General features: G+C 28.7%; 3 protein-coding genes across 4 annotated transcripts in view; 2 read left to right on the top strand and 1 right to left on the bottom strand.

Moving 5' to 3' along the window:
- Positions 1-2,823: 2,823 nt before the first annotated feature.
- On the bottom strand, positions 2,824-5,779 carry LOC143196907 (uncharacterized). The gene is made up of 5 exons (XM_076404859.1): positions 5,381-5,779; positions 5,219-5,270; positions 5,104-5,162; positions 4,837-4,993; positions 2,824-3,820 (listed from the first exon to the last, which is right to left on the bottom strand). Exons 1-5 carry the CDS (start codon positions 5,445-5,447, stop codon positions 3,322-3,324), a joined length of 834 nt encoding a protein of 277 aa, XP_076260974.1. The 5' UTR covers positions 5,448-5,779; the 3' UTR covers positions 2,824-3,321.
- Positions 5,780-6,182: 403 nt separating this feature from the next.
- Positions 6,183-7,255, top strand: LOC143196910 (ATPase inhibitor mai-2, mitochondrial). Its single transcript, XM_076404861.1, has 3 exons — positions 6,183-6,456; positions 6,546-6,690; positions 6,997-7,255. The coding sequence occupies exons 1-3, from the start codon at positions 6,410-6,412 to the stop codon at positions 7,123-7,125; spliced, it is 321 nt and encodes a 106-aa protein (XP_076260976.1). The 5' UTR covers positions 6,183-6,409; the 3' UTR covers positions 7,126-7,255.
- Positions 7,256-7,369: 114 nt separating this feature from the next.
- Positions 7,370-13,571, top strand: part of Sdc (Syndecan) — a 144,806-nt gene continuing 138,604 nt past the window's right edge. Inside the window, exon 1 of one of the 2 annotated variants that reach the window (XM_076404860.1) lies at positions 7,370-7,915. In XM_076404860.1, the coding sequence (XP_076260975.1) occupies positions 7,850-7,915 (66 nt within the window). In that variant the 5' untranslated portion in view covers positions 7,370-7,849. The remainder of the gene's footprint in view (positions 7,916-13,571) is intronic. The other variant, XR_013005876.1, reaches the window with a different exon arrangement.

Below are 13,571 nucleotides of genomic sequence, written 5' to 3'. Positions count from 1 at the left end.
AAAATACAGTATATGATGAAGCAAAATTTATTCTAGTGTTAGAAGGACGAAAGACAAATAGTAATATTGCATAACAACTAAAAGAAAGTTGTTGCCGTGAAATTTTTATTCCCAAGAAATTTATGACTAACTTCTACTATTTTTTTTTAATTCAAGGGATTGTTAATATATATATATATATATATATATATATATATATATATATATATATATATATATATATATATATATATATATATATATATATATATATATATATATATATATATGCAATTTTCTTGCAACATAATTCTCTATATAAGATTATTCTCATTTTATTATACCTAGTAGAAAAAAAACTAAAACTAGAAATAGCCACCAGCGACATCTTTTATAGTTCGCCTAATATTCACATAGTCAAATAAAAAAACAGGTTTCATTTAATACCTAATAATATCTCTTAGACTGAAGCACAGATGTCGCCACAGTACCATTATTATTTAAAAATCAATATATTAAAATAACTCGGTGCTTAATAACTAGGCTTTTGTATGTACATACATGGATTTCAGTCTCACCTATACCTTGGATGTTTTAATAACTGGATTTACTGCTTAATGTGCGTTTTGAACAACGCTTCTTACCATTAAATCAAAGAAACTGCCCATTGACCAAGTTCGAAACCAGAAAACTTGCGGTCTTGCCCAGCTTGTGTGATGGGTAACTGAGGCAATTATCCTTGTCGGTTTTTACACTCTTGTCTATGAACAACCACAATTATTAACAATTTAGATTAAAAATATATATCCATATCTGAACAGGCCTTGAACTAACGACTATTTCAACAATAGGGAATCACTGCGACTACCAAGCCTGCCTTAATATATTTTTGCTTTCCCAAAATTGATCAGTTAAAATATAGGAACACTCTTTCACTGATATTGCTACAGTTCCGGGGGATTCGATTGGATCAGGGAAACCCTGACAAGAAGGTCAGAATTTCTGCTTATCCCTGACTAGGAGGTCATAAATTTGCGCATAGGAAGTGATTTGATATCCGGGTCTGACCTCACCGTTAGCTTTCCTTATGCCTCATAGCTTCAAGAAATGCGAGAACTTTTTTAGATGGATACATCGAATTGGAAGGCGAGGTATATAGTGTTCTAGAGCTTTGAGAGTTAAGAATGGTTGATTATATTTATATAGATAATTTGTAATATCATTTCAGGTAAATAAATCATGTACACTGATTCATAGTGAGCATCAGTTAACAGCCGGCACTCTGGCACACTTCTCGCCAATATTGAAACTACTGTTCCTTCGTTAGACTCCTATATTTTAAGTCGCTCTTTATGATCCTGATCCATACCTTCTTCTGGCAAGAAGACAATCTTCTGGGGGAAAGACGAAAAAACATGGACCCTCTGCTTTTGATACTATCTCTTATCGCCAAATTAGCATAAACAGAACATCACATCATCATCAAGTAATTATATTGGTGTTTTTAAGTTGTCAAATATTGGTTTGTCATCAGGAAATGAAATTTCTAGAATATCAATTATTGGCGAAGTTGTTAAACTCTGAGACAGATCATAGTTGTAGAGCTGAACGAAGAAACCCACATTGCACAAGAAGCTCTTTACAAATGTTCTATCCAGTTTTTAACGTTGTCCTGGGTAGCTCAATCTCCTAATTATTTGGTACAAACTTCGATATTTACGCTTTCATGCAACAACTTCCAAGTCAAAGACTATATCATTCAAGTAGACGTCTCTTTCTAATTTTAGTTTTTCCATAACATAACGATTGATGAGTTTTGCTCATTTTTATTCTTTTACCATCTGCAAATATTTGTCAATTATCTATGGTTGTATTTTGTACCGCGCTTGAACATATTGGTGGAAAATTGAACAGAGCGTTCAACAATGTTTAGTAGACGACTTTTTAGATATTGCCCACTGGAATGTTTTACGATCAAGATAGTGGTCAGATCCACAATCATGTACTTTTTCGCCTTATATAGTTGAACGCTGAACGAAACAGGGAATTAACCAAGACATAATCCAACAACTGCTGAATCACTGCATCTTGGGTTTATCCATAGAACTTCAGGAAATGTAATATCGTGATACTTACCATATGGTTATGGATAATGGTTAAGAAAAAAATGATAATACCCGTAAGTCATCAGTTCTGGCTAAACCTGTATGTGCATTGAAATCTCTAGACAGAAGAGACAATAGATTCTTAAATATTTTAGTTAATATTAGTATGACTCAAAACGTTATAATATAAAATTCATAATATACTCTTAAATATATAATATTGTTAAAACAGTGTTTTGTACAGCACTCACAATTAAATTTACATAACAAATTTAATACAGTTGGCTGATTCTGCAATTTTATGCAAAACCAACAACATATTACCTTACATTTAATTTCCTACTTAATATTAGTATTTATATTATGTAGCGCTCTCATTTTTTGCCAGGCTATAACCTTGTGATTAGAAATTGTCATGGTCTTTTACAGAACACTATAACAATGGTACTCTTTTAATACTTATTTGAGCGTACGACGTTATAAATGACGATCTATCTTTAATAATTAAGGCATAATGCTTTGATATGAAATTTTAGATAACTCAGACTACAAAGTTTTATTTACCAAATTAATAATCTTAAACTATATACGATTACACTAATAAGTTCGTCATGGCCCTTAAGTGAGCCGAATTCTTCAAGTATGCTTAAAAATATTTCTAGAAGACTTTGTCTTGTCTAAACTTTAGATTCATATTAAAATATTTTATAAGACATGATATAAAAACAAAACACAGATGTTCTATAATAATTTATTTAAAATAAAAAGCAAAATTCTAACAATAAGTTAACTATCAAAAAGTATAACGCTATTGCACAAAAAAGTATTTTCTACCAGTCGTATACAAGTTAAGGCTAAAAAGTTTCGGAATGTTGAGCTGTGGTACAATTAGATACCACTGAACAGTCAAAAATCTTTTCTTATACAATAAATACAATAAATCACTTACTTACTAAACTATTGCTTGTTTCAATTAATATTTTTGTTAAAACCAGTCACACTTTCACTCTAACTAACGTCTTAAAAGATTGCTTATAAATTGACATACAGTGTGATATTTCTAAAATAATATTTGAATATATAGCTTCAAAATTATATATGTATTTAAAAAGCATTATCCAAATCATTAAGTTGTATATTATACATATGAAGAAAACAAATCTATTATCCCCTAGATTAACTAAATAAAATTTATTTTCAAGTGAACACACTGTATTGAGGACGGTAAAATACCACTTTACATAACTTGTAAAATTTGGCTAGCCTCAAAAGCAGTGCCAGGCAATAAAATCACTGGGCTTGATACATGACCTGCTTCAACACATACCATGTTTGGATACTCGTCATCTCCAAAATCAGACATATCCTTAGCATGATCTAACCAAGGATTCCAAACCACTGTATCTGGAAAATTATATTTCTGAATACGCATTTTACGACCTGACACAACATTTGTTATAATATGCTCCTGAGATGTATTTTGATAAATTCTATCAGTCCATTCATTAATAGTAACCACATCTCTAGCCTCTTGATAGATTGCTCCTTCTCTTGTTTTATCAATAAATGTACAAGCTTGTAGGCCAGTTATTTGACACCTACGTACATCAGGAACTTTAAAATATGTATGAAGCAGCATGTTAAAACTGAATGTTAGATCTTTGCTTGGGTTATACACAGCAATATTAAAATGCAGTTCTTTCTCACGAAGGATCAGTCTATAAGTTAAGCGAAATCTGAAAAACAAAATTAATTATTAAATTTTATAGTGCTATTAAAAATTCAAATATTTCTAATTAATAGTTAATATTGCAAATATTTTAACTAGAGTTTATTTTAAACTACCAAGTATTTATTCTTTAAAAGTTACATTTTATGCATATTATGAATTTGAATAATATAAATGCATAAACTAAAAAAATAAATTAAATTACTATTTTAAATAACATGTGTAATGTTTAATAACATAACTGGATCTTGCCAAATAATTTGATTGTCTAAGCTTATTTAATTGCACATAACAGCTTTATAACATTAATAATATTTCATAACATCTATATTAAAATATAAAATATTATATATAGACATGAAGGAATATTTGCAATTATAACTAAAATAATATTTCTTACATCACAAATTCAATAAACAAACTCACTCAAATTTGTTTCAATTTTATTACAAATCACAGAAAATAACTTATTTATTTAACTCATTAATGATTTAATTACTTTTCTGTTAATTGATTATATTTTTATCAAGGACTTTATAGTGGTTTGTGCAATCAAGTATATAATTATATTTCAACATAAATAACAAAAAAAGCAAATAAGTCCATACTTTCATGGTTCATTACTATTGATTAATCAATCTAAATTGATTAAATTCCATGATTAACAGCATAAAATGTTATAGAAATTTAATAATTTCATAACATAGTTTTTTTTTTATAATACTAGAATAATTTACTTCTATCTCAATATTTTTTACATGTTCAATATATTAATGTTTACAGGTTATTAAATACTTTATAGCCACTGTTGATATAATTATATTATAACTGTTTCACTAAAAATGTATTAACAAATAGCTTCTATTAGATATCCTTACATTTTTATATACCACAAAATATTAAAATTGGTCTTCCAGTTTTATTAAATATGTAAATTCTATTGAAATTATTTGGGAAACATAAAAAACACATCCCTTTGTTACCTAATTTTATCATAAAAGATGATTATGAAAAATAACTTACTGGTAATTCCACATGGACCGTGTAAAATCTGAATCCATAATAGAAAATATTGCTTCAACATCACCACTAGCAAGTCTTTCAGGTGCTTTTTCTAAATTCCATCGAACAATTCTTGCAAAACCATGTTGGGGACCAAATGAAGAAGGTCCAAACTGAGCTAAAATTTGATCGTATATAAATTTCAGCTAGAATTATACAATATAAATAATTATAGAAATATATATAACATTATCTAAACTGTATTATTCATTAATTAAAAGTACTTACGAAATACAAAAGGTATTCCACCTCTAATAGCTTTTTTTCCATCAAAAACAGCTTGTTTGCTAAAATTATGTTGTCTTAAAATTTATAGTTTATTAGTAATTATATAAGTATTTACCTTACAAAAAGTTGTTCTTGATTATTAACTCGCCAAGATACTACAGTTGCTCCTGCAAATAAAAAAATAAGGTTAGGTCTGTTTTTTTTCTCATTTTTTCACATAATCGAACGCATAAGCATATAAAACATATACTGGCGGTAAAAATAATATTTAACTTACCGTGTAAATTGATGGTGCAGGTGGTATTGTTACCCCTATCCAATACAACAACGCTAGTAGCAGCCATGGTAATGTTTTTTTGTCGGGCCCAAAATAGGCCGGTTGCACCAACCAACAACGCTTTCGCGTTGTTTATCGCCGCAAAACACGGCTTTTAGAAATATGACTTTGAAGCGATTACCTGCGCAAGAACAAGCAGGTGTAAGGTCCCTCTGTCGGTATACTAGCGAAAAAAATAGCAATTATGGGGAACACACACACTTGACTTGGACGCGGTTTCGTCAATACTTGGCCTAAGAAAATCTATAGCGACCAGCGCAACGCTCCCTATTCGCAGATCTTAATATGCAGCAGAACGAACCCGACTAGTTTTTCTAACTTTACAAAAAACGACATTGCTGGAGATGATAAATGAACATTTTCGAATACTCACTGCCATCTACTAGAGAGTATACGAACGTTACCAATTTTGTAAATATATTCGATTTAAAAGTATAGAAATTTGTTTAACTAGAAGTATATACCTGAAAGTGTTAATAATATATGGAATATTAAAATATATTAATCATTTTAGTACAGTTTAGTAAATGATAAATTATAATTATCTTTTTATAACAAGGTATTTTTGTATTTGCCTAGAAAATAATACACTAAATATAGATTTTAGGTCCTGTTATAGAAATATTTACATTTATATACAATATATGATATTAAATCGATAGCATAGTTACATTTAATTACCAACAGATGGCGAGGCAATTTTGTTGCCAGACTTATAAAACTATTGTTATATTTGATTGAAATGCGCCTTTGTTCAGAAGCAACTTAAAATGGTGTATCATATTAATCTATTAGTAGATTTTTCATTTCTTTTTTATATTTAAGCAACATTTAATATTAAATAGCAAGATTTTAAGTGCGAAATATGGCAACTACCGGCAAGAGGTCAATCTGTCAATGATATTCAACTTTTTTTATTAATCTACCACACGGCTGTTGAAAACGTATAGTAAAGATACATTGAGGAAAATGAATTCAATTCGTAATGCAAAGGTTTTATCTTTTAGTACTGTTAGGTAAGTTTTTACCTATTTTTGGATTTCTTAAACTTCATTTTTCAATATAATATTTTTCAAAATATATTTTATTACATAATATGTTTTAGACAACATTTACGTTTAATGTCCCAATTGGGGGACTTGGGAAGTGGCGCCGGTAAAGGAGGTGGTGGTGGTGGCTCAATCAGAGAGGCAGGAGGTGCTTTTGGAAAAGTGGAGGCTGCCAGAGAAGAGGAGTATTTCTACAAAAAGGTTAGGTGTGAGCCTGTTAATATTGTTCAAGGAATGTTAATTTGAACAACATTCTTGTAATACTGCACATTTGTTGTACTAAATTTGAAGAAGCTTATTTTAAAGTTAATAAAGCCTATAACATATTTAATACTATGAATGGTAGTGCTTTTGGTACAGTAATGAAAATATTTAAAGATATTTTACATTTTTCCCAGCTGAGAGCATTAAGTTTTCTTTCCTATAAAAAATATCTTAAGTTGTATGGGTATGGTAGAGTGTTACAGTTCCATTTATTGTAAGAAACTGTAATAAATATATTTTTAGCAAAAGGAGCAAATCTCCCAATTGAAAGAACACCTCCATGATGAAATAGCTTTTCATGAAGAACAAATTAAGAGACATCAAGAAGCAATTGCTCGCCATAAGGCTGGTGTGCAAAAATTAGAGAAATAAGAAACTCATCCTTAACAAGTTCATGTTTTAAAAGCTATTATTAGCATTGTTATGTTTAGGTATTAACACCGTTTATGATTGTAGTATTTTTTGCTTATTTCAGAGTTAAGAAAATAAAAAACAAATAAAATCTCAGAGTTTTATTTTGCACGACATGAAATATGTTTTATAACCTATATGTTTAAATTTAGCGCTTTTGAGATAACGCGTTTTATTGATGTTGCGCATGCTCTAACTTGTCACTGTTGCAATATTGTCAGTATTTTCCTTTTACCAAAGTGTTGATTAAACTTATTAAATGAAAATTAGGTAATAAAGATATAACATGAATATATGTCTACGTTTGGATTATATTATCTCATTCTGTATTTTTATGAAAGTGTGTATGCCTGTAAGTCTAAATTAAAATATTAATCTATTATTAATACAATCTAGTTCGTATAATAAAAATGTTAAATTTTGGATTATTTTTCAATATATTGTAAAGTAAAAAAATGTAACGACTTTTTTACTATTTTATAATTTTCTGATTAAAAATTGAAATTTGTATACGTTTGACAACACCGCATTTTCAAGGAATTGTTGAAGTCTGACAACATGTAAGTAGAGCCGATTGATCAGTGCACTGAATGCTCTTGCTGGTTGAGTGTAGTGTAGTGCCATTTGAATTTTATACAAAAATAAAAACTTTGTAGTAAGAGGATTACTAAACGGTGTGTTAGTGATGAATTCAAGGATATCGATTGTGTTATTTTGGGCACTATTGGTTGCTCTTACATCAGCAGCACAGGTAAGATGTTGTTAAGTTCTTCCTTGAGTGTATGCATCCTTCTTGGCTATAACCTTTCTGACATACGACTCTAATTTACATTATTGCTCTCTCAAATAGAAAAAATACTATTCAATTTAACTATGTATATATTTTTAATACAAGGTACTATATTTTCGCGCCTGAAATCACAAATTAAGTGAAAATATATCATATTTACGATTCAAAATTACATACATGATTTTTATGTAAACAAACGACCCTCACACTTGATTTCAGAAATAATGATCCAGTCAATAGTTTTTTTATTCTATATTTACCATATTTATACCTCTTCAACTTTAGTAAATAAGGATAGTAAGTGGAATTTTTCAAATAACTTTGCAGATGTTTTCTTTTATGCCAGCTTGGTATGTAAGTAAATTCCATTATTTACTTGAAGCATGCATTTATTTTAGGAATGGTATATGGTGTATACCTTTATGTTCAATTTTTGTATCTTAGTGACTAAATATCACGATTAACATAATTTTGACTATTTATATTATAATTATTTATAATTCATATTTTTTTAAATGCCCAAAAAGTGAATAATAATTTATAGAGTAATTTAAATTAAAATATGTTAGTAATCTAATTTTCATATATGAACAATGCTATATATATAAATTGTGTGTTAATTTGAAGTTTGAAAGTGTAGTAAAGTTAATTTTTCAAAGATGAAGGAGCATTGATTCAAACTGACCTGAGAAGTGAATGTGAATAGTTATGTTGGGATTACCCAAATTATCCAAAAATTAAATCAAAGGCATAGGTTGAGTTATAACAAGGTTTAATAAATTAAGGGGCGGTATCATATTATTTATTGTTACAGTACGTACAGAAAATACTATTTTTTATACAAATTTGTAATGTTTCATACAATGTATATCTATTACGTTCTGTATTTAAGTCAGATATTTTTCATTTAGAAGTTTTCCTGGTATTATCAATAGTCGATATCATGTGAGTTTTTAAAAGAAATAAGGTATCGTTTAAGTAAAATTGAATAGAAAAAACGTATTTTCCAACAACCTTTATACCTGCCAAGGGTTGGACTAGAGATCTTGCTTTATTGTGTGGATATAAGGCTAATAGCTTATAATATTTTCGTGGAACTAATTGCATTTTGTTCGGTATATTTCTAGAGAAAATACAAAGTTTATGTCTCGTTTCAGGGACGCTATAACATTGATCATATTAAGGTAGTATATAGTAAATTATATACTTAAGATTTCTAGATTATTTCATAAATTTAATCATATAAGTTTTGCCACATTTGATATTAATTTCATTGTTTTCTATTACAGTTCTGAATATTTATGAACCACATTCTTTTCATTAGATAAACTTGTTTTAAATATTAATTTATTTCAATTAATTATTCAATTTTTAAACTTACTTTTAAAAACATCTACCCCTATGTTATTTGTTTCTTTGCATTACTAATACATTATTACTCTGTTTAATTTGAATTAAAATTTAGACGATTCTGAAGAATACAGTTTATAAAAATTTAAGTGTGTAACTTTCTCCCGGGCAATCAAACTAACATGTAACATACTTGTATTAAATGATTAAGATGAAGAAAACAGTTTATTAATATTTTACATGTAACTATTATGGTAATATCTTAGTACCAAAATCTAATGCAAACATATTTTGTTATAATTTATGTAATAAGAGAACTTTTTTTCAATGGGTTTAGGAACGAAAAAATATTATATGAAAATATTGTGTGACGTCGTTATCAGGTTATGCCAAAGAAGGGCGTCTATATGTAAGGAGAACAATAATTTGTTTAGCTATAATAGCGTTTTACATCTTCGTTTACATCCCCTCGTTTACCATCATGAAAAGAAAACGTCCGGTACCAAATTTACATAGGGCAAAAGAATAAACTTCGGTGCGTTCTTTTCGTAATTCCTTGCTTAGAATATTTTATTACATAATGTAAGTCTTTCCTTTAAAAGACAGGAAATGGTTCATACGGCAACAGTTTAAAATTAATTGTCACGTTTTTATTTGCAGTTTTTTTGCTACGTGATATTTTATTGCAAAACATTTCGCCATTTATACCAATATTCATCATAGAGTGAAGATCGGTAAGACTGTTTTATTGGAAATTCACCAACCTACATCGACAATGACTTTATTTATTCTTATTATATTATTTTGAAAAATTATCATTTTCTGTTTGCATACATTGGACATAAAATTCTTGCCAATATTCTTATTTATTATACATATGGTGGCGCATTCACCATATCTATAGAAATGTTCTTGAAAGTTCGGTTAGATATATTATTATTATTATTTAGATAATTTTTTACTAACTACATATTGTCACTTATTTATTACTGCTAATATCATAACAGGATTTTACCGTAAACAGCGGTTTTAACAGTTTCTGTATTATTTTGATTATGATCAGTGTGTTTTTTGTATGTATTTGCTAGTTTTTCGATATAAGGTTAATACACAGAATGTTTGTTATGTGGGATTTATAGTCACGTAAACCTTTTCTATATTTTTCATGGTTACTAGCGTGACTAAGATGATTAATTCCGTGTCAGATTTTAGTCTTGTATATAAATATAAACAAGCGCAAACCTCCATGCCTAGATCAGGATTCGAACTCATATTACTACGTACCAATTTAATCACGTACTCATATTACCAATTGATATCTAGTAATATATTTATTAAACTATTTTGATGTTAATTTGATTGCTTTCTGTTATAATTTTGAATATTTATCAACCAGACTGTAGTTATTAGATATGATCTCACGTTAATTGCTTGGAGTCTGCGTAAATTAGCTTTAAATAATCATTTAATTAATTCCATTGGTCAAGTTTTAAATATCGCCTTGCATTTTATAATCTATAGTACTAGTATTGTACTGTTGTTTTTGTTTCTTAACTTAATAATAGGTATATTATTAGATAAAATGTATGAATGAATATCAAAACATGTTTAAAACTATAATTCAACAGCAATAATCGTGTGTAGTACTAGGAGGGTCGGCCGCGAAGAAAAATATCGATATCGATATTTTAAGAAGATATCGATGTATCGGCGAGCACAAAATGTCGATACCACTCAAAATTCACTTGATGTCAGGGGGAGAGAATCCTCAAAACGGTTAATGTATCGAGCTTTTTCTCTCCCCAGGCCTAATTTTTCACGAAAAATTCACTTGATGACCGAGGGTAGAAATCCCAAAGCAGAAATTCGATACTCTCCTTCAAAAGCCATAGGTTTTTAATATCGATATTTTATTTGGCAACTGAACTTGGCTCAAAAAAATCCCTACTGAGTATGAATGATATTTGTTGTATAAAATATTCTATTGACTTAAATATATCCTTCTAAAACTATCTTTTATTAAAAGGTTGCCCTCTATTACTTGTGTTGTATGGAAATTTGAGGAAAAAGACAAACTATTGGATCTGTATTATTAAAGAATAAAATTTGAATATAACGAATGGGTTTCGACCTAAAAATAAACGGTGGTCGTTTTCGCCGAAGTTTCCTAGCGATATTGCTGTATAGAAATTCTTTATGTTACAATTTCAAGACCAAATATCCATCACTCGAAATACTATAACTGGGCCAGTGATGCTATTATACTTCAAACTTTGCTTTATTGGAATACGGAGTTATGAGAAATTCTTTATGAAAGACTTAAATTGAATTAAATCTTGTGGAAACATCTTGCCGATTTGGTTTAATTTAAACTGTTCAGGGCGCGTTATTGCTTTTATTCTTCAACTTTTCTAATATAGCATATATATATATATATATATATATATATATATAATATATATAATATATGTAATATATATAATATATATAATATATATAATATATATAATATATATATATATATATATATATATATATATATATATATATATATATATATATATATATTATAAAAATAAAAAAATCACATTATATTTTTGTATACTTTATTATTTTTGAAAGTATTGTTCACAGTTAATAACTTTGTGCCGTTTGCGATGTGGTTCGGCTTATACGAAGCGTGTTCGAAAAATACTGAGAATTTTTATTTTTTAGATTAATTATATTAATATTATCCCCTTCAAATTGATTGGATTAGATATAATGCACTTATTGACTGCTATTGCTAATCGAAAGTAACATTTCATATTTCTAAAACTTTGTTGCACTTTATATAGTTTTTATAACAACATTTCAACAGACAACTAAAATAATTAATCGGTATGACCGAAAATGTATAAGTATTATAGGTGAATAGGTTTACCAACACAATAGCAAAAAAAAATGTAAACAATTAAAATTCCAGTTATTTTCTGAACACATTGAACTATTTGATATACAAGAAACTAGATACTTGATATAGGGTTTTCGTAATCTAAGCATTGAATGGATTTGATTGACACTTGAGTGAAGGCTTGGATTTAATTAATATTTTTCTCTATATATTGAGAATATTTGGTCGTTCAGTAGTGAACAGCAATGAATGTTCAGTGAGTTCAGTTAGAAGCCCTTTGTCTTCTGTCTAGTTGGCATTCGAATCTTGCAGAAACATATACTGACTTCATTTATACTTGTACTTGTTTCTGAACTGTTGTGCGATGAACATTCCACACATTTCATCAAGCGCATCTTGCTTTTGACGTATACATATGCTTGTAAGGAATATACTTTGAAAAATATTTCAATTGATATGGCGTGACTTACCTTATCTATTGTAAATTCTTCAAATACTACAAGAGATTGAAGTATTTTTCTTATAATTCGTGTTATATCGCGACATATACGTGACTTATCCATTTCCATTTTATTTGTTTGAGTTAACATTAATCGTCTTAATCCAATATTAAACATATTTTGAAGGCTATGTTTGAAGGAATTTATTCAGAATTTATAATAGTCATATTTAACTTAATTGTTTTAGATTTTTTTCCTTTGATGTAATTTACATTGGATCTGGGAAAAAGTTCATGGCGTTTTTGCCTAACTGTAGCGCCAATTGCAAATAACTCAAAAGGCACCTATTACAGCGTCATCAACAGTTTCGATATTAGTCTAGAACTAGACATTGACCACAACACTGTTTTAAACCATTTACACCACGCAAGCTACCAGAAAAAGCTGATATACGAATGCCCCATGAGTTGTAAGAAAATGTCTATATATGTCATATATATGATTGACTTAATATCCATAATGCGCTATTCAAACGTAATAAAATCGAGCTATTTCTATGAGCAAGACCAAAACCGATGATCAAGAATAGATAATATATGTCAAGTGTCAAAGTTCGTGAACAAGGAATGGTCAGTTGGGTTTGTGGTGGGACTGGGATAGTATCATTCACCATAAGTTACATCTAGTTGATTAGACGATTGATTCCCAACTCTTCTGTGGATAATTGGTGAGATATTACAACTGGCAATTGATTGGTATATTTTGATGCATTAATTGTTGCACAAACATTATGCTTGTTCCGAAATTTATAATTACTTCCGAAAGCAGCAAAATAAGTCTTGAAATTAAGTTTTTCAATCAGAAATTATGTTCTTCACCGATGATTATAGCTTTACCCGAAAATGGCCAAAATAATTCATTTTCACATTGTAAG

Source organism: Rhynchophorus ferrugineus, unplaced genomic scaffold (genome assembly GCF_030347505.1).
Source record: "Rhynchophorus ferrugineus isolate W39M unplaced genomic scaffold, kcgeb_rfMv2 rfM5, whole genome shotgun sequence".
NCBI classification, from domain to species: Eukaryota; Metazoa; Arthropoda; class Insecta; order Coleoptera; family Curculionidae; genus Rhynchophorus; species Rhynchophorus ferrugineus.
Note: the sequence above shows the minus strand (reverse complement) of the source record. Positions and strands in the feature narration are given on the sequence as shown.

Excerpts from the sequence above, each read along its gene's own strand:
- LOC143196910 (XM_076404861.1), top strand. The coding sequence starts at position 6,410 with ATGAATTCAATTCGTAATGCAAAGGTTTTATCTTTTAGTACTGTTAG. Across the intron at positions 6,457-6,545 it reads TTATCTTTTAGTACTGTTAG|ACAACATTTACGTTTAATGT; the intron begins GTAAGTTTTTAC and ends AATATGTTTTAG. Across the intron at positions 6,691-6,996 it reads AGGAGTATTTCTACAAAAAG|CAAAAGGAGCAAATCTCCCA; the intron begins GTTAGGTGTGAG and ends ATATATTTTTAG.
- LOC143196907 (XM_076404859.1), bottom strand. The coding sequence starts at position 5,447 with ATGGCTGCTACTAGCGTTGTTGTATTGGATAGGGGTAACAATACCACC. Across the intron at positions 5,163-5,218 it reads CAAGAACAACTTTTTGTAAG|CAAACAAGCTGTTTTTGATG; the intron begins GTAAATACTTAT and ends ACATAATTTTAG. Across the intron at positions 4,994-5,103 it reads TGGAATACCTTTTGTATTTC|CTCAGTTTGGACCTTCTTCA; the intron begins GTAAGTACTTTT and ends ATCAAATTTTAG.